At 39.1% G+C, this 21330-nt stretch overlaps 1 protein-coding gene across 2 annotated transcripts in view; it reads right to left on the bottom strand.

The window, feature by feature from the left end:
• Nucleotides 1–7007: 7007 nt before the first annotated feature.
• The window catches only part of PDLIM5 (PDZ and LIM domain 5), a 177668-nt gene continuing 163345 nt past the window's right edge, over nucleotides 7008–21330 (bottom strand). For both annotated transcript variants that reach the window (XM_040967188.1, XM_040967189.1), the window contains 4 exons: nucleotides 16631–16811; nucleotides 14060–14180; nucleotides 11110–11225; nucleotides 7008–9879 (listed from right to left, as the gene is read on the bottom strand). In XM_040967188.1, the coding sequence (XP_040823122.1) occupies nucleotides 9790–9879; nucleotides 11110–11225; nucleotides 14060–14180; nucleotides 16631–16811 (508 nt within the window). In that variant the 3' untranslated portion in view covers nucleotides 7008–9789. The remainder of the gene's footprint in view (nucleotides 9880–11109; nucleotides 11226–14059; nucleotides 14181–16630; nucleotides 16812–21330) is intronic.

The following is a 21330-nucleotide window of genomic DNA, read 5'->3' as shown; positions in this document are numbered from 1 at the left end:
AGGGCCCAGCCACCCAGGGTAAAGCAGAGCTCCGAGAGAGACTGGCGCCTCCTAGCGGTGGGGGGAAGCTGCTCTCAACTGTAGAGAGAGGCACAGCTGACATGTGGTCTGGAAATCAAACTTGGGGAGAAACCACTGGCGCCCAAACTGGATTGTCTGGAACAGGTGTCCTTTAAGTAAAGGACTTTACAGTCAAACACATTTTGGAAAAGACAGTTAAGTTATTAATCATTTTTACTTTTCATGGCAAGACCACTCAGTTTCAAGTAAGAGTATTATGTGCCTCTGAGATAGACAGTGAAGGGTAATCCCCAAATTTATTTAGGATCACTTGAGATTGAAACTATGCTGGACCATTCACGTATTTGTCACATGACTCATATCCTGAATAAAGGATTTGCGATTTCAATTTTTTTGGTCAGTATTACCTCTGTTGCTGAGTACAAAAACGACTGGCCAGGTTGTTAGGTAGCCTGGTAGGTTCACAGTAGCTCATTTTTGCATAGCAACAATGCTGCAAAACATTGGAAAGCTACAGTGCGAGATGGCAGGGTAGGGAACACTTTAGTGTCCCCACACAAGCTCAGCCAGGCAGCCAGGTCCTGAATCTTTGCCAAGGTCAGCAGCACCGTGAGGGGAGGCTGGTTAGAGAAGTTGATCGAGCTGGCAACTCTCCACGCTGCCAGTCTGCAAGAAGGATGTGGGTGTCACTTGGAATGGTAGGAGATGGAGACCTGTGCTGGGCCAGGGTGGATCTTGGGGCCAGGACTCCATGTGGTTGGATGCGAACCTGGGATAGTAGCTTAGGGTCAAGGCTGAGTTTGCAGCAACACTAGGTAACTCCTGATTGAGGGAAAGTGGCAGGCAAGGCAGGCCACTCTGGGGCAGAACCGACAGGATCAGGGCATTCTCAGACACTGAACTCTGCCTTTGCTTACCTTCCTTTTTTTCCTCCAAAGTGCTTGGATTCCCTTCTTCATATATGCCGAATAGTAATAAGTTTTAAAAATAGCAATAGTTATTTGGAAGAGCTTTAAATTTTTATACAGCTCACAGGATCCCTATGTTCAACTGGATCCAATCCAAATTCATGCCCAGGTGGGTCTTTTCAAGGCCAGAGCCTGTGATTTTCCTAAACAAGACCTGGTCCCTGTAAGCAACTGATTTCCCTGTTTGTACACAATTGTAATGTTTAATTATTATTGGTTAATGCTTCCACTTTGTGAGAAGTTTAAGTTGATCTACTGATAAACTATGATTTTTAAAAACATATTTCATTGGCTTTTGATCACATCAGTGTGAGAATGGAGTGGGTTAATCAGAGAGGGAAGTTTATCACAACACTTTCCAGCAATGCTTCAATGGTTTTCGTTGTTAAAATGTTGGGTAATCAAATACCTTCAGAATAGGCAAGCAAGTAAGTACTCCAATCAAGTTACAGATCTCAAAGGAGCATCGTATTGATTCTCACGGCTTTGTTAAGTATAATAAGTAGGAACAGAAGTCTACAACACACTCCATTAAACTAGTGTTATCCTAGTTGAACCAGCTAAAGAGCCTGAACACTTAAGATTTTAGTTCGCAGCAGTTCACTCACATATTTCACAATACGTCTCATTTTCTGAACAAAGCATTAACCACTTGAATGCAAGAAGCAGGTGTAAGGACTCTCAATAGGTCAAATCCTTACCACCACCCAGACAGGTCTGTAATTTCTGGGTACACTACATGGCATGCGTGAATTTTATTTCAATATGTTTTCCATAGTGAAGGCTTAGCTGTATCCTACCCGGACTTCCATTCCTGATGGCAGAAGTATTTGCTGATGACTGAAAGGTCATGTAAAACAGATGTGAGGGCAGCTGGATTTTCCAGCTATGCTTCACTGGACTTAGCAGCCGTGCCTGCCAGTACCAAATAGCAGAGCAAGATTTTATTTCATTTGAATAAAACCAAGGATCTTATGCAACCTTGTCATTATAATTGAACATCTAGGCAATTTCCCTTCATCCTCATGGCAGGCTCAACTTTTCCATCTTTCAGTCCTCAGACTCAGGACCTAGAACTGAATGCATCACGCTGACAACTGAACAATTCCTGGTGTGTCACGCTTTCTGATCTGTATTACAACACCTTTCAAACAGCAATGATTGTCCTGTGTGTGGAAGAAGTGTTAATTACATTTCCTGTGGTCTTCTAATGTGTTTGGTATCACATTTGGTGTGATCTACACTTCAAGCCAAAGCTCTCATTCCTGTGATTTTTTGGGGTGGTGGTGGTGCTTTAACCCCAGGATAGACTGTGAATTGTGGCAAAAACACAAGCAACAGCAAATGGTGCTCACAAGAGGACCACCACTTCACACATAGCTGGGAGAAACAGGTGGCCCTGCTGCCCATCTTCCAAATATGCAACCATTCCAGCCAACTGTGGCCTTCCAGTCCTGAGTGTGTGGGGAGTGTCTCTCATTAATAAGAGGCACTTTAACAGAATGAAAGTAAAGTAATATGTTTTCTCCCTGGTCCAAACGCAAAGCTTAAGTCTCAAATTTTCCTCTGTGTAAGTGTTTGAGAATCACTCCTCTGGGTTCTCCTTTTCTCATCTCTAAAATGGAGATAAAAATATTTGACTTTCAAGTATCTCCAATTCTTAGAGCTCTTTAGCATTCTAGAGTAATTGTTAGTGAACCACCCAAATCAAGGCCGTCCAACAAATGTGAGTTATTATGGATCCACTGGGCATGATCCTTCATGGTTTAGTTTGTTGTGAAGCAAATTGTTCATCTCCTTGCTTTCTACTACTGAAAACAAGAATAATTCATTTTTCCACATGACAGAGATTCAGATTTATAGAGCAAAACTTCTGTGAATTGAAATCCTAATTAGCTAACATAAACCTACAATTAAGAATGTTTTACTCATTTAAATTCTAGGAAAAGCAGAAGAAAATGAACTCATTAGAAGAGAACCACTGAGTATTACTTTAGAATACACTCAAATCCTGTAAACTTTCAGAATGTTTCAGTTTTACCAAATGTTTAGAAAGCAGACTTTGAAATTCAGGCTCAATACAGCATTACATTTACTTTGCATACTGAAAGTACATTATCACATAATTTTTGGCAATAAAGAACAGAATTAGAAGAACTTGTTGCTTTTTTAATTCACCAAGAATACACAGGGATGTATAATGGAGACTGGAATTTCGTTAGGAATCTAAAGTTTACATTTTGTATTCAAGCGTGCCAGTTGGGACTTCCAGTCCCACATTGCCCTGCAGCCTTCAGTTTCTGCTCCGTGATAATGGCCTGGATTGTTGAAGCAGGTGTTCTACTTCAGAGAGAATACTGCAGCTGCTTGGGTTTCTACGTGTGGTGCATCACACTGCATGCATGTACGAGACACCTGGGTGCTCTGGCCAAGCTGCGCACCGGGAGAAGAGACCCTCAGTAAACTCTATTGCCCAGGCCTGACCCTGGACCACGTTACTGAGGCTTTCTCCTTGTGGGGTACTATGTTCTGGGGGTTTCCCCGCAGCAGAAGGGCACCCACCCATCAGCACTGGTTTGCTCACATCCCATGCGGTTGCATTTTGTGCTCGGCTAGCTCTTGCCTCAGCAACCCAGAGAACTCTTGCAGTGGAGACTGAAGAATAACTTTCCAACAAAGTCTGACCCCAGTGGAGAGATGTGAGCTCGAAGGTCTTCCTTGCGTCCTTTCTCTCTGCACCAGGTGGCCCTCTGGAGCTTCCTAGTGGTTTTTTTTTTTTTTTCATTCACTCTCTTCCCACAGCTAATAATTCTGTCTGCTCCTAAGTTATGGTGTGGTGTTTGTCCTGATTAGATTCAGACCTCCCAGGAGTGACCAAGCCATTCTCCCTCCAAGGCCTGATGCAAACACTTTGTCACAATCTCTACTTACATTGAAGAACTTCCTAGATACAGGCAAAAGCAAGCCAGAATCATTTCATATCAATTTCTACCTCTTCTTAAGGTAGACATACCAGCTGCAACTTCAGTACATCCCAACCAGCTTGTTTGCTTCTATGCAAACCAAATATAATGCCTCGCAGTGGCGTGGATGACATAGTAGAGGAGGAATGAATGGCAAGTTTTGACCATCAAGACCAGAATTAATTTAACCCATATTTCAAAAGTCACTGAGAAGCATTATGGGATCTTTTGTTCTCAAACAATGAAAGACGCTCAAAATGTCCTGATTGCTAAAGAAACAGGGCTAGAAAAGTTTGTGGGTCAGATGGCATCGGTCTAAGGCCACCTGAAGCAGACTTTTTCCTACGCCAAAACTACCACTGCCAACATGGAGTCCCACTTACATCAGAATAGAAAGTCACACATGAGAATACTCCAGCCTACTGTAACACTTCTACCAAAGGAGCAATAGTATTTTTAACTACAGAACAGTACTAACAGCATGTGCTTTGAAGCCAAGGAAAATGGGGAGGAAAAAAACTAAAAACAAACTTCATTATATTTAAAACAGAACACGAACATGACAGGTTAGAGTATGAAGACGAAAAACTAACTTGGAGTCCAATGAGGAAACCAGACAGAGCAGACAGAAAGGCTGACCTTCAAACACGGAAGTATCACAGACTGTCAATCAGGCCATGCACCTGGTTGAAAAGACAATTTCATTGGGAACACAATTTCTATACTTGAGATACTGAAAAATTCTATTCTCTGAATTCTCCATTGCTTTATTTGCTTCCCTAAGGTCAGTGGTTTTATGTCAAGGAAATCTTTTCCTGGACTAAACAACAGCTCCAGGCTTTACTGTGTGATTACATGCAATTGCAGGTAGACAGGATTACAGATAGGAAAAATAAACGAACAAGCAAACATGGTCTTGCAAATTTCCATTCTGTAGAATTCCCCCCTGGCTGCCCTGTCATTACTACCAACTTTACCCTCTATGTGTAAAGGCCACACCTTTCTGATTTTTGCAACGCTTATTTTAATTCCACTTGAAAGGCAGAGAGTCAGAGATTTTCCATCTGCTGGCTCACCTTCCACCTCCACCCTCAGACCCACAACAGCCAGGGCTGGGCCAGGCTGAAGCCAGGAATTCCTTTTGGATCCCCCATGTAGGTGGTGGGGGAGCCAAGTACTTCAGCAGTCTTCATGTGATGCTCCCAGGGTCCAATATTAGCAGCAGGCTGGATCGGAAGGGGAGGACTCAAACCAGGTGCTGATACAGGCTGATCCCACATGGCATCATACCTTTGTCACTCAACGCTGATTAGGTCATGTGCCCACCTACTCGGCTGCTGGATCCCAGGATTGAGAGTTCAGGGTCAGTGATCTCACAGCACAGGCAGACAGGCAGCTCTGAATTTTCTTTATACAGCAATCTGGGGGACCAGAAACTTGCCACATGACAAATAATAACGCGAGTCTCCTTAGTGTGATAAATGCCGGCCATGATACTCAGTGCGCTAAACCCTCTCATTCATACACAGAACCTAAAGCCCCATCAATCTGAGATTTCTGCTGGGTAGCAGGGCTCCGCCTCTTTCCACTGTTAAATTTTAAATCCTGTAAAGGAGCCCTTTTCTCTAGGAGTCTCCCACACGTGGGATGAAGCTTTCTCTGTGGAATTTTGGCACCCTATTAATTAGTGGTTACGACTGGGAGCTGCTCTCTCTCAGCAACTCCTATTCTGCCATCAGTCAAGTGTGATTCTGTAATAAATTTCCACGAAGCAAACTATTTCTGGTAATTCTCCCTAATTAACACCAGGCCTGCTAATAATACATCAGTACCTATGTGTTTCTGATATGATCAAGATCTTGTCTGAGAGTACTCGAAAAGGGAAACTGGCAACTTTAAATTGAGCTTTTGCTTGGCAGAAGGAGTTTATATGTCACTCTGTAAGAGAACCTTTGATAATCTTATATTGGGGATATTTTTACTAAAACACACAGCGACGGGGAGACTTGCTCTGGTTTGAGCAATGAATGGGGATTTATTGTGAACACACAGTTGAGACTTAAGCCTATAAATCTTGTACTGGATTACTGTTTCTTAACGAAGGAATGACAGATCTCTTATTTTGTTGGTGCATTTTAATGTGCAATGACGTGATTGATAGAAACCAAACAGCAGCTATTAAAATGTCAGATGCAGACTTGATGCCCTTAAAAGTTTGGCTTCTGGAGTTTAATATACTGTGAGCAAATAGACCAGAATTTCTCCTTTATTCTCCATATACAACCTGCAACAGAAACATTCTGCTGTATACACTGGAAAAAAAATCTTACACAAACCAACTAATACAGAAGGAAGAGGTGAGCCCCCTAGTTATGGAAGTTTGCTAATGAGACTGGGATGAGTTATGCATGAACATACCCTGTAACATACCCTGACTAATGCAAAATGTGCAAACGCAGGGGATGATTTATGTAGTCCAATTATAATCTAGGATATAATACTTGATATGTTACTTCAATAAATTAAACAGCAAATACTTCTTGAGGTACGGTACTTATTTATCCATTACTTCAAAAATATTGTGTACATTGGACATATATGCAATGACATATGGATAAAAGTATGCTATGGACATGTGAGCTGCAGTTAAGATGTGGAGTCCCGCAATGGCTGTGCTGCACGGCTCTGGCTCCTAACTGCAGCTTCTGGCTGGTGGCGATCCTCGGAGGCAGCAGGATTGGCTCAAGCTGCCAAGCTCCTGCCAACCCTGCGGCAGACCTGGTCCGAGTTCCAGGGCAGCTAAAGGGGGCATGTAGGGAGTGAACCAGGAGGTGAGATCTCTCCTCTCTTAAATAAAATAAGATATGGCGGCCTTTTAAAATGTTTTGTTTGTAGAATATCTTAGTAGACCACTATCAGAAAAGAGACATTCTTCTGAGAATTATTATGCTTTATCCTATCTTGTCACTATCTGGAATGTGATTTTGTGCCATGATAACTAAGTGGAAGCCACTTGCTACCTGAAAAGAAAAACCCAGAAGGCTTGTTTATATCATTTTAGTCATTTATTTATTGAGTTCATGAACATCAACGTTTTGGTACACTGGTTATAAGCCTCACATGATTTAATCAGAAAAATGTATCCAGAGCAAAATAAGAGACATATATATAAACTTTAAAAGGTAAAAAAAAAACACAAATGTGAATAAGTATGGCAAATGACAAATTAATAATCCAAATCTAATACCATTAAGCCATTGAGGGTGAGGGGGGAACTGTAAATCAGCATGCTGTGCTTCCTTCCCATGGATGTGGAAGGGCGTCTGTTCCTATTCAGACGAATGGCCTGTCTTCAAGTGCCGCAAAACTCCAGCCACCACCACATTCACATTCCGCCAGGCGAAAGGAAGGACTATTCCCAAGTGACAGCATCCCTTGGAAAGCGTACATTTGTGTTGCAGACAATTTTAAACAAAAATGCTGCACTATTACTGATCTTGAATCATTATTTCTATTTTAAGAATCTGCCCAAGTGATTAGGTTTTAGTTTTAGACTCCAAATGTAGCTTTACTCAACAGGAAATATGTATGCTATGCTTAGAGTAAGCTCAGGGGATTATTCTTCAGGTTGCTACCCCAGTAGGAAATACTCAGTCCATGTAAGTAGACAAAATGACAAATCTGAACGTATCAACAAAACCTAGAAAACAGGAAGTCCAAGTAAGGGAGTTTTCCAAGTAATGTACTAAGATTTCAGTCTATCTTGTACAAGTATAGCTTTCTGAAATATACATCTAGAGAAACTAAAAGTAAATACTCTATAGTGAAGTAATAAAAAAATGCTACTGACATGGAATATTTATAATCAGAAAAATAAATATTCACGGAGCTCACCAGAAGAATAAAGTGCTCTGCCAGTTATTAAAAGATTAATGTTGGTGAATTAAATATGCATTCCCACTGGAAAGTACAGGCTCTTCTGGGTGATGGTCAGTATGCATTTCACAGGACTGACTACTCCAGGAACAGACATAAAAATCTGCCACAGAAGAGATGGACAAAGCACAAAGACAAAACGATAAATCAGGAAGCAACAGTACCCCTTCAGCTATAAAATTTGGAGAGATGCAACTTAATGCTCCATGAATAATATAAAAGAAGATAAGTCTACTAAAAATGATATCCTTAATATAATTTTATATGAAATTCAGGTCAAATAAAAATCTTGAAGCAGAGCACCCAAATGCCACTGACTTGTCAAATATTATCTTGGCACATAATCATTAAAGGTGCAACGAAACAACAACAAAAATACCTTACCACACCAAGACAAATCACTAACTTAACTTTGTAATGCAGAAAGCAAATGACAGACATTAAGATACATGGCGATGCAGATTAGCCAGCAAGTCCTGTACTGATGATTTCAGCAACGAGGAGATACAAGGCCCAAGTCAAATCCAGCACTTTATTTTCACAAGGGACTGCCTCCCTGCTCAGTGCGCTGAGGAGGGACTGCGGGTCACTAGAGGACAGGCATTCAGGCGGCCACTTTGTGTCACCCCTCCTGATTCTTTTATCCCCAGTTAATTATTATCTGCATATAATATAAATCTGCTAGACCATAAATTAATAGCTTTCAGCACAAATGCCCTGAAAGTTCTTAAGGAGGTTAAACAAATATTGCAGTTTAACACCTCCTCTCTAACAAACATACACACAATGGGAGTGAAGTCTCTACTGAGTGATGGGGCAGGAAGGACTTGGGACTGGGCCTCAACTTTAAAAGCCCCTCGCTCCAAACAAATTTAAATTATAACTTCGTGGGACTGTGGGTTTTCATCCGTTCTAGAAACAAAAAGAGAGAAACTACCAAATGCCAAATCTTCCATACTTGGAAAATATCAACAGGCTCCACAGTTTCACCACAATCATGCCTCAATCTCTGTGTAGTTGCCGCACATATAAACCTCGTCCCAAAGGAAGAAAACACAGAACAGGCCAACTGGGGCAATCGCTCACAGTCCCTTCCTATACTACCAAAGCCTGGTGAATAAACATTTTGCAGTTTGTGAACATATTTGGAAATGGTTCAATTATTAGAGAAAATAAAGAGAAGGAAGAAAAAATCTAGATTTTATTACACCCCCAAACCAATCTCTTATTTTTCTAATGCAGAAGCTATATCGTAGCTTTGGGGGTGGGGGAGAGGAAATGAAAGAAGCATGTAATCTGTAATCTTTCTTATTGGCATGACATTTTGATCCAAAATCTCACTGGCCTTTTCCTATCAGAATTGACTGACTGTAAGAAAAAAAATAATGTACACATGGTTTTAAGAATAACTGATATTCATTACTGATAAAAGTCCTCTCTGTTTAAATTCCTATTTGCTGTATTAGAAATAAACACAAACTAAAAAAAATTATTCTCTTATTAATAAAGTTTAAGGCATTTTTATTACCTTTTGCAGATTTACTTATAACTATCCAACAAGAAAAGAAAGTATAATTATTTCAGTCAAGAAGCTGGAGCTTTTACTCTAAAGTTTAATTCTTTACTAATTTATTCTAAGATGAATTTAATAGTCAACCAGGAAATTGATTTTTATAAAGGTTATTTTATGGGCAGAAAATACAGGAAAAAGTAATATTAAATGCCAAACTGTCTCTTTACTTTATGAAGCCAAATATTTCCTCACAGACTTAGTTTTTAGAGCTGGAATTTATCCCTTCAGGGCCACTTTTTTTTTTCAAAACTCCATATAAACATCAAATTTAAAAGTAATTGCTCATTTTAACTCTCTCTCTTCAAATTTCTTCTCTTTCCTTGAACTTTCAAAAATTCACTGAATGAGCATGCTTCTTGCAAAGTGGCTTGTCCTTCTTGGAGAAAAATGTCTGACCTTCCAAACTTTCACAACACACCTGAAAAAGAATGATTAGGAGATAACATCAATTGATCAAGTGTGCCAGAGAAGGAGAACATGATTTTTTTCCTAGTCGATGGATGATAAGACAAAGTAATATGGTTGGCTTTGTTAGGCATTTCACTATTACTATGACATTTCAAGAAATCTTTGAAATTCAATGAATGACTTTTTTCCTAAAATATACTTTAATTTGTTTAAACCACTGAGCATTACTTTTCTTTATTAGGAGAGAAACAGTCCTAATGAAAAAGCCAATACATAAAGAGATCTCATTATATTTTCTTTCCTCAAATTTGAATCGATGCTCCAAATCAGCTTTCTGTTGTAGACAACGAGAGCAGGAGAAAATGCAGCTCAACTGTCATGTCAAGCAATCACATGCCCAACTTCAGGCTGTGCCCAAATGCACAGGCCTAGAGCACCTGTCAGGTACTTCCACTAATGAGCAGCTCAACCGGAAAAGAAGGCCAATCTGTACCCAGTTGTTGCTTTTTCAGGGACTTTTTCAACAAGTCCCTGAGATGAGTCGGGTGAAGAAAACGGGGCTCAATGGCAGTGTTTGGGGTAATCACTGAACTTCACTTAATATTCCTTCCCCTCGTCAAACAGTGAGTACTGAAAATTGTTAAGATGTATTTAATATAATAAAAAGAATTCAACATGCTGGATATAATCTTCTAAATTAAAGAAAATATATCTTAAATTAATGTTAATCTGTGAATCCTTACCATTAACCATAAATCACAAAGATTAAAGTATTAAATACAATGGATGAATATTTTATTACATGCCTATTATTAGTCTCAAAAAGAAAAGAGTATTCACGGACTATTGACAACAAAAGAAATAAATCAACATATAGTGTCTATGCTGATATATCAACCTAGTAGAATTTTATCATTACTTATTTCTATCTTAAGACACACCTAACATTTCCAAAAACTATGAGAAACTCTAATACAACACTGTAATTTTTTTTAAAAGGTAAAGAATTCTTACTGTTTTAAAAAATATCAAGCTTTTCCTTACAGTCAAACAGTATTTTCTCTCAGGAGTGATATTTTATACCAAGCAATTTCAAAAAGCGCCAGAAATTTCAACAAACAGCTTTAACATCACTGTAAAATTGTTTTCCCATTGGGTCTGAAGGACTAAAAGATACAAGAGTTGCTATATCCATTATGTACACAGGCCAGCACTGGCCGTGCTGCATGAGTTTACTTACTGAGCATACAAAGCAAGTATCATGCCAGGTGTAACCCAGAGCTTCCAGGAACATGTCGCCAGCCTCTATGGGAAATTCACATCCATGGCAGATGGTGCCAAAGAGGGCATAATAATCTGTTGGGTGGGAGAGCGAGACATGATTTAAACACAGTGTAGCTCTAGGATGACAGTGCCTAGAAAACAGCAACAAAACTAGATGAAAGGAGAAGTTGAAGAAACTCATCTTTAGTACATTTTCAGGAGATGGCCTATTCGGCTTGATAAACACAAGTAATGTAGTTCAGGTTTTTCTTGGTGAGCATGATTTATACAAGTTAACATTCTTCATCACAGTTATGGTTTTATGTGTGTGTACATTACAACTACTCAAATGCCCAAAGAAACTGATAACAAAAATACTGTTTCCTGAGAAGTAATCAAGAGACAGGATTATTATTCCAAAAAAGTTTCAAAGGGATTCCAATGACTACCAAAATAAGACTAATGAATACAAATCAAGAACAGGTATCTGACATTGGTCCATTTCACAATTTTATTTCAATTTGACAAAAAGGAAAAGGAAAAGTTACAAAGAGATGAGCATCTGGCACAGTGGTTAAGACACCACTTTTTGCATCCCATACTTGACTGCTGGGTTTGAGTCCTGGCTCTGTGCCCGGTCCCAGCTGGTGTGCACTCTGGAAGGTCTCAATGATGCTGCAAGGGCCAGCCACCCACGTGAGAAACATAGGTCTGCATTCCCAGCTCTTGGCACTGGCCTGGCCCAGCTCTACTTGTTGCGGGCATTTAGAGAGCAAACCAGTGAATTAGTGTTTTTTCTGCCTCTTTGCCTTTCAAATATATATTTTTAAGTTATGGGAAACATCCATAAATAACAGCTATGCCTGTTTTTAGCTGAACAACAACTTCATGTGCTACATTGCATTTTTATCACTGTATTTTGAACATCCCTAGCCACAGAATGCCACTTCTTTGACACAAATTTCTGTAATACAATATTAACAGGATTTTCTTCTGAAAACAAAAGTTATAAAAAGATGTTTCTCTATGGCTAAATCAGAATGTATTACCATCTTCACCTTTCTTTCATGCAGCTACCCTTAGCAATCTGTGGACTTCTGGTTCCCCTTTTGGCTGTAGGCTTTGTTTAGCTAATGTGGACTAGAGTTTACAGTAAGCAGACAGTAATATTCAATTTGATCACAATCTTTCTTAGCAAGCATCCATCTTCAATATTCCTCATTGACAACTGTTCAACATGGATGAGTCCCACCATGTGCCAGGCCCTGTTCTAAGAACTGTTGGGGTACAGTGATCAAAGAGATATGGCTGCTCTCTCATGGAGTGGACATTCTTACTGGAAACAGGGTGTCACCATTTACTGAGTTTGCGAATAAACCATAATAAATGATTTCAGGCTGTACTAAGTGTCATGAGGCAAAAAGGTGTCACAATGCAGAATAATTACCATACTGCTTCATATAATGTGATTCATATTTTAAAATCTATTACTGTAGTTGTCTGTAAATGTCATTCCAGGGTAAAGAGAAAGCCATAAACCATTGAGTTGTCAATTATTAATATCTAGGAGAGGGGGGAAGCAAGTAGAGATACAGAAATAAATGAATGTAACACACAACAGGGGTAGAACTGCCAGGATTTACCAATCACAGCGGATATAGGAAGAATAGAAGGAACAGAGTCCAAAATGGCTCGTAGGTTTTGGGACAGTTCAAAGTAGACCATTTATTGAGATAGGGAGGGCTGTGTTAAGAAATAATCAGAATAGTTAAAGAAAGAACAGACCAAACAGACCAAAATAATTAGAAGTAACATTTAAGTACTAAATATCATTTTTACTTTCTATAAGCAATTCTTTCAGTTTTTAAAATATGACTTCTTAGACTATATTAAATATGGTATTAAGGTTAGATAGTTTTATGCTTGGCTGGAATGGTACTATCTGCCACTTAATTAAAACGTCTTGCAAAGCTTTCCAAACAAGCAATCCAACAAACCAAATCAGATCTTTCTTCTGAAAAATTAAGTGGAAAACAAAATGTGAAATATTCTAATTAAATCAAGGCAGCTTGCAGCCCAGTCTTTTACAATGGCCCATGGGGTATTTTACTGGGATGTCTAAGGCTTCTTTGTGGACAATCTGGAATTGATTCAGGCTGATGTCAATTAAAGAACCTGTAGGACAGTGAAAGTAATCAACTACAAGGTGGGCAAAGAAGGGTTTGGTGATGTTGACTTAGTTCCACATTAGAAGCAGACTGCTCCTTTAGCTTGCCTACTCTGAAATATTCCTTTCTTCCAGCATCACACTTGGGGTTTCAAATTCAATATTGGAAAGGTAGTGGTAGCCACTTACGAGTTGAAAATTTTTTTTAAAAAGCTTTAAAAGTGAACATGTGGTAGGGATAGCTAAGTAAGGGCAATATATATAAGTTTATCAAAGTTCACTTACAGACTTTGGAAATGGAACGGAAGCATCAGAGTTCAATAAAATTAAAGTAGTAGAAAGGTCTTTAGGATCTGATTTGTTTAAAAAGCTTTACCAAGGCAATAATCTAAGCCATGATTACACTTTTATTCACAAAAAATGATAGAGGATTTAGAAGATTTCCAATTTGTTTTCAAGGCAGTTGCCATAAACAGCAAACTAATACCACAGTTTAAAACATCCCAAATTCATTAGTGCATTTTAAGAAGTGGCTTTCAGTTACATGATTTGGTAAAATTTAAATTTGCAAATCATTGCAGATTGTTTAAAAACAAAACATTTTTCCTACGTGATGCCTCAAGTGCCAATTTTCATAACGGAGAGAGAATATCCCCATGTTTAGAAAGATTCGAAAGACCTCCAAAAACAAAAATATCTGCCCTACCATTTGTTTTAACTTTATTCATAACTCAAGAAACCAATGGCTTCATGATCTTACCAGTCTCACAGTAGGGCTCACCATCCTCCAAGTGAAAAACGTTATTACGAATTGGGTTTCCACAGGCCACACAGACAAAACAAGAAACATGCCAAGTTTGTTTCAAAGCATTGATGACTTCCTGTTATGAAAAGGCAATTGGATGCAAAGAAAGATAGTAATAAATACACAAATATTTATTCTAACAGTTATTCCAGTAAATTACTGTAGTTGAAGCAACACAGACATGCATGGGGTTAGATGTCTGTCTTCTCTCTCTCTCTCTCCTGGTTTTTAAAATTTTAAGGAAAAGTGGACACATGTTTCATCTTTGCTTTGGACTTCTCTTCTAAGTAACAGGAGAAATATAAGGTGAGAATTACAAATCATCTAAATGAGAACTATTTAAACACTCCTGGTGTGTTACAGAAGCAGTAACGCAACCAATACAATCCAGTCAGTCTAACATGAGTTCAGGTTTCAGAGATCAGTTGCAACTACACTGAGTTCTTAAATAAACGTGCGTCTAAAATTTTAGCCAGAAACCATGAATTCTAGTCAACAGTGGCTTTACAGTTAAACACATCAAGTATTAAAAGATTTGAGCCATATTTTAATTAGGAAAAGAAGTTTTGTAGAATTGGTTTTACAACTTCTTTGAAGTGAGAAAGAGATGAAGCTGTTCCACTTTTGAGGAACAGCATCATGCAAATTTATTTTCCAAATAATTATCTCAAAAAGAAAGTATGATTACAATTTGGAAGCAAATTACTGATAGAACAAACTGAAATAAAATAAATTATAACTTTAACAGTAATTATTATTTATAGTCAAAGTATTTCTTGTATAAACATTTTTCAAAGTAGAAGAAAATGACATAAAAGAAATTATTAGCCATTATTATTTTTATCTTTTATTCAAATGCAATAGTTAGCGAGAGGAGGAACTGGCAGAAATGCAAAGTGAATATTTATAACAAAGGTACACTGAACAAAATGATTTCTGAAGCCTTCTGGAATGCACTTCTCTTATTTTTAAGATTTATTTATTTTTATTGGAAAGGCAGATATACAAAGAGGAGGAAAGACAAAAGAGATAGATCTTCTGTCCAATGATTCACTTCCCAAGTGAGCACAATGGTTGGTGCTGTGCCGATCCAAAGCCAGGATCCAGGAACTTCCTCCAGGTCTGCCATGCAGGTACAGGGTCCCAAAGTTTTGGGCCGTCCTTGACTGCTTTCCCAGGCCACAAGCAGGGAGCTGGATGGGAAGTGGAGCTGCTGGGATTAGAACCAGCACCCATTTGGGATCTGGGCGCATTCAAGGCGAGGACTTTAGCCACTAGGCCACCGCGCCATGTGCTACACTTCTCTTTTCATCCTTGAGACAGAATATTACTATTCCTTCTTAAACAACGAAAACATACTACAGTGGCTCTATCCAATGTGAGGGTTCTGGCTCATTCTGAACCACTATGATTTCTACTTTCCAGCACTTTTCTAAGACTCTTAACTGGTTATATTTTATTCCAGAATCCATACAAAATAGTCATATCCTAAAACAGTGTCACCACACTTTCTACTAATAAAATTCTTTGTCACCATTTGGGAGAGCACAGACTGAACCACTCTACTCCTTGCTCCCAAGTGATTCTATGATTATTTCAGATAGTCTGTTTCAGTGCCCTTCAAGTTTCAGACCCATGTAAAGATGTGCCCTGGAATTAATACTGCTCAATCATTCACACGAGGCTTTCTCAATGAATACAAGTAAAATTCACAATTTTGACCCACATTTTCATATTTGGAGTATAAATTATAATTCAGAAAGACATTTTTCAACTTTTTGTATAAGACCTGCAACCTTGGCTCCTCTTAAAACCAGATTGCAGCTCCTGGTCACCTATAGCAGATGCTTATTCTTTACTCTCTAATTGCAAACCAGGTACCCAAAGCATGAAAGAAATTTATCCATCATTATTTAGTGTGTAAATTATTACTAAATTACTCCCTCACTGCAAAAAAAAATACGGTTTGAAATCATTTTTCTATCACATGTGTACTCATAAAACTGTGGTTATATTTTTAAACATTATATGCATTCAAGAAAAATATGTCATTTATGAGGCTCACGTTTCATATATTTCATGAGATCAGTGTCCTGTGCTTGAACCCTGACAAGTGGAGAAACACTGTTCTCATAAAAACTTGGAAATTTAATTTAAAACAGTGCAAGTGTCAGCTTGGAGGGCCCTGATGTGTGTGGTCCGGAGCGACCTCTGCAGTTCTGAGCAAGCGGGCTCTGGGTGAGGCAGCACACCCACAGTAGATTATTTTTTTCCTCACAGTGGCTAAACTTTCAGTAGACAAGCCAACATTCAGTAAGACAAAACCAAAGACCACTTTACCCTTGAGTCTGACATCCCTCCACACAGGTCTGTTTAGTTTTGTTTTATAATAATAAACAGTCATGAAAACAGAGAGGCCAGTAAAGCATGATGAAAATAAAAGGTAAAAATCACTGACTGAAGAATGAAAATTCCGTTTTGCTTTACAAAAAAAAAAAAAAAAAAAAAAGTGTTTCCAATACTTACTCCAAGGATCTTCTTTTGGCATCGAACACATTCAGGAGCAAAGAATTTCTCATAGCATAGCTCACAATACAGGGCCCCTTTCTCCTCTACAAATCCAATGTAGGCCATGGTATTTTTGCAGTGAGCACAGTTAAATTCTTCAGGATGCCAGGATTTCCCCAGTGCGACCAGGAATGGGCCCCTGCCAGAAGAAAAGAGAGAAACTTAGCTCAAGAATGAAAGTTTCTAAAGTTTTTCCAGAAAGGACCTCTTTCGTGCAATATCTAATGAACTAAATACTTATTTACTTTCCTTATCAAGGACTGAACACAAGCATGCTGTAAATTTCCTTGGTAAGGGGTTAGCCTTGTGGCACAATGGGTCAAGTAGCAGCTGTGAGAGCCACATGGCAAATAGAGCATCCTGGGCCCCCTGGTTCTGACCAAGTTTGCTACTGATGTGCCAGGGAGAGCATGGACTGTGGCTCAAGTGTCTTGGTCCCTGCTCTCCATGTAGGAGATTCAGATGGAGTTCCTGGCTTCTGGCTTTGGCCTGGCATATCACTTCTGTTGTGGTCATTTGGGGAGTGAACCAGTGGATGGAGAACCACAAACAAATAAACCCACTAACATATTTATACAGAGACTCAACCCAGGGAGCCTAAATATACCAAAGGGATTTCTTCATGAAAGATCACCTCCTCTCAAGACTCTTTTCCTTTCTTCAGGGTGTTTATTGATATGTTTCAGGAAGCTACACTGAATCAATCTGTTCAGGTCATCATTAAGATTGATAATGTTAACTGTGACAAAATGAAGTAACTAGAAAAACATCAAGTTTAAGCAGAATAAATGATAATTTAATGTTCTGTAAAATAAACAAAAATATGTTTGTTAATGTCAGTCTTAAAAATGCTAATTATTACCCAAGAAAATACTCCAATTTCTCTTTTTTACACATCATCTTATTCTTACTTCTCAGTTTTAATACACATATCATATTCTTACTATCCAAAGTGACTACAGAGATTCTACACTAACCATAAGGGATAATTTGAAGCCACTTGGAAAAGGTTTATCTAATTAAAATATGTGAAGTTTAAAAAAAAAAATTACTGCAGGAAGAACATGGAATACGAGATCTATTCTCTCACTGGATTTAAAGTATAAAGTTCAGTACTGTTCACTACCAGCACAATGTTGCACTCTTCACCTGTGGAATTTACTCAGACGACATAATGGACCTTCTGTACCCATTGTTCAGCAACTTCCCCCTTAAACACAGCTTCCCTCCCTTAAACACAGCTGAGTTTTAATGCACCTGTGTATCAAAGTAACAGCTGTTTATGAAGAGATGTTTTTCATTAAATACTATGCAGCCACGAACTGATAGGATGGGCTGGGTGTGCCTAACAGGAACCCATTACGAAGCTTTATCGAATCATGAAGCCTGCACAGACAACCATTTGAGCCTCTGCAATGTACGTCTCAGTGGCTACCCCACACTAATTTTTATTCATACAGTGGCTTTACCTCCAGGGCACTTTTACACTTATTTAATTTGTCCATGCAACATTCTTGTGAGACAGACCAGGGCTGTTAGGAGCTGGGTTTAACAGATGGAGGAGCTGAGATACAGAATGCTCAAAAGATATCACTGATAGAAAACCACTGAGCCACAGCCAGAGCGGAATGTCCTGGTTTCCAGCATACTGCTCTGGTCAACTACATTCTGCCTTTGAACTTGGTACCCTCACCTGTTGACACTGATTGCCACCAGGTGCGATGTTAGGACGTATCAAACTCTGCATTTCCAGGTTGACTGTTAGTAGAAAAGGTCACTGCATTTATAGGCCTCCAATGATACCATCAATCCTGCATTCAGTAGCTATTTGTAATTAGTAAAACCTTTGTGAACAGACTGAAGCTTATTCAGAACCAGCACCCGGTTTTACAAGACTCCAGAAAGTAGACAGGCTCTTGAACGATTAAAATTTTCTTGTCAGGAACATCTTGAAGGTATTTTCTAGTCTCATGATAAACATGTTTCTTATTAATAATATCATACTGCTTGCTTCACGTAGCTCACTTAAGTCTGATAGAACTAGTTTATTATTTTAAAAAAATATTTTGTTATGACTAACAAGGAATGTTTTTGTTAACTAGTCCCTGCTAGAAAAGAAAGGGATGCAGATCATCATTCTGAAATCAAATGTATGACTTTCGATAAGCCTGGTCCTCCATTTTGAACTGGGCTATTAATGACTGTCTTGCTCAGCAAGTTTCTGCATTTATTTTCTCAGTGTGTATTTGGCAAGTAGATTACCTCTGGAGATAACTGGGAGGGTGCACTGCTCAGGGCCAGATGCAGTGGTTTTACGCATGCCTTGCGCTTTCCTATAGGTGGGCATTTAGTGTTTGATATCTCTCTATATAAAGAATCTGGTGTACACACACACGAATTTTCCTGACTGTGAACATAACACATAGAGTATGGGGTTTTATGCCACAGTTGATATGTCTGTAAAAAACAGAGTCAAGGCAATGAACTAAGTGATGTTTTATTAACGTCTATCTTCAGTTCATCTGTAAGGCTGGACTATCCCCCAGGCCAGTAACCTTATCTGACTCGTCAATTTTCCAAAGAAGTGAATCCAAGAGCAAACTCTCCATTCTGTTAAAGCCTTAATCCGAACATGCACTTGCAATCAAGTTCATCTGAGAAGCTCAATGTATTTTAAGGATAACTGACTCAGGAACACAGAATCCTTTTGTAGATTTTCTCAAAATGCGTTGTTGATCAAGTGAGATGAGCAGAGAACTGGATGCCTACAATCAGGGTATTTGGCTCTGACTGAGCCACACAATGTTATCCCTTTGATGAACAGTGCTTAGTGTGTTACACACACTATCCTGTATCAGGATCTGTTACAAGGTGCTCCATGGACCACCCCATCATTCTCCCTACAGGTGCTGCTGGCCGACTGTTAGATTACACAGGGTTATTTTCACTGACCTCCTTGGTAAAAATATTATGAGATTTTCTAGTGTGTACACTTTCATTTCTCCTGAGCAATAGTTTTTAGTCTTTATCTTATTGTGTAGTAAGCTGCAAAATTTTTTCCATTACATACCATGAGAGGTTAAATAATGTTAGTATAGCCTAATTATTGGGACGCATGTAGGCTACCTGGTCAGGGGGTGCAGTCCATTACTAGTGACATTTCGAATCATCTCATCATGATTTTCATAGCCCTCCCAGTCCATACACACCTTCTGCACTTTAGAAGATTATACGTCACACATTTTTAAAAATCTTTTTTAAAGACTTTAGCATAAAGTTCATTATTAGTCAATAAATTAAAAGGATAGTCCATTCAAAGGCTAACTTTGAAAATATGTCATTAACTTATTTAAAATATGAATAGTGAAAGGAGTTTTAAACTGTAAACAAACTCTCTCTAGATCTTTTTAAAAATGAGTTGGAAATGACCCTTGCACCTGCTTGATTGCCTTTGTTGGAAAAGCAGCTCAGGGCAAATACTGGTCCAACCTGACACTCCTGGGCTGCGCTAACAGCATCCTTCTCATCTACCCTTGAAGTTATGCATAGATTAAGCACTGAAATCTCTTACACATAATACAACACTCTCTTCTCCCTGTCAGTGAAGACTAATTTAACAAACTCATTAACACAGAATTAACACTAAAGAAGTTCTTGTTCCAGCAGGGATTAGATTTCCATTTGTAAACTGGAAAGACAAGCTTGGATAACTACAAAGCAGAATTGGCCTACTCTCACAGCTCTCCACACCCTAGCAGCCCTGCCTAAATACACGCTGACTGACAAAATGAAAGGAGGGGAGAAGTTAGAACATGTGACTGGCTGAGAGGGAGGTGCAAGCACATGTAAGTTTTTATTCTATTTATCTCCTGTGAGACTTATGCCAGCAAATAGGAAAATAAAAGTAAGGATGGAAGGATGGGGAAAATGCCAAGACTTCAGACAGAAGCTTCAAATAGAAAGCTGAAAGGAACTATAAATTTCAACAGGTACAGACTGACAGGGATTTAGCTCCAAACTCAAATTCTGTCTTCTTGCTTTTCTTTGCCATTAGTTCTCAAGATAATGAAGGAAACATGAGAGTGGCCAGGCATTTCTCCTAAAGCCATGTGAATGATGCTCTGAGAAGGCAGAATCTCTCCAGGCTCACAACCTGAAGTTACTACAGCAACAGAACGTAAAGATGAAAGTTTAGGAGAATCACATGGAAAACAGCTCATGCGCTCAGGGATGAAAATGGGATCTGATATCTTCTTAATGAGGTAAGTTAAAAGAATAGAAACATATAAACCAGTTTTAAATGTTGATATTGACCAATTTCTGGGAAAGAACATAAATAAGCAAAGAGCAGGCTTGCCAGAGGAACAGAGTAAAACAGTAAAGATCTCTGATAACTGCGAGAAACTGCACAGGGCCAGCGCTGGGGTGTAGCAGGCTCAACTGCAGCATCCCCTACGGGAGCTGACTCAAGTCCTGGATGCTCCACTTCTGGTCCAGCTCTCTTACGGCCTGGGGAAGCCGTGGAGAATGGCTCAGGTCCTTGGGCCCTCCACTCACACGGAAGGGCCAGAAGAAAGCCCTGCTTCCCATCTTCAGATCAGCACCAGCTGTTGACATCATTTGGGGAATAAGCCAGCAGATGAAACGATTTCTCACAC

This window comes from Ochotona curzoniae, unplaced genomic scaffold (assembly GCF_017591425.1).
Source record: "Ochotona curzoniae isolate NIBS_2020 unplaced genomic scaffold, NIBS_Ocur_1.0 scaffold_4506, whole genome shotgun sequence".
NCBI lineage: Eukaryota > Metazoa > Chordata > Mammalia > Lagomorpha > Ochotonidae > Ochotona > Ochotona curzoniae.
This window is presented reverse-complemented; position numbering and strand designations above follow the sequence as displayed.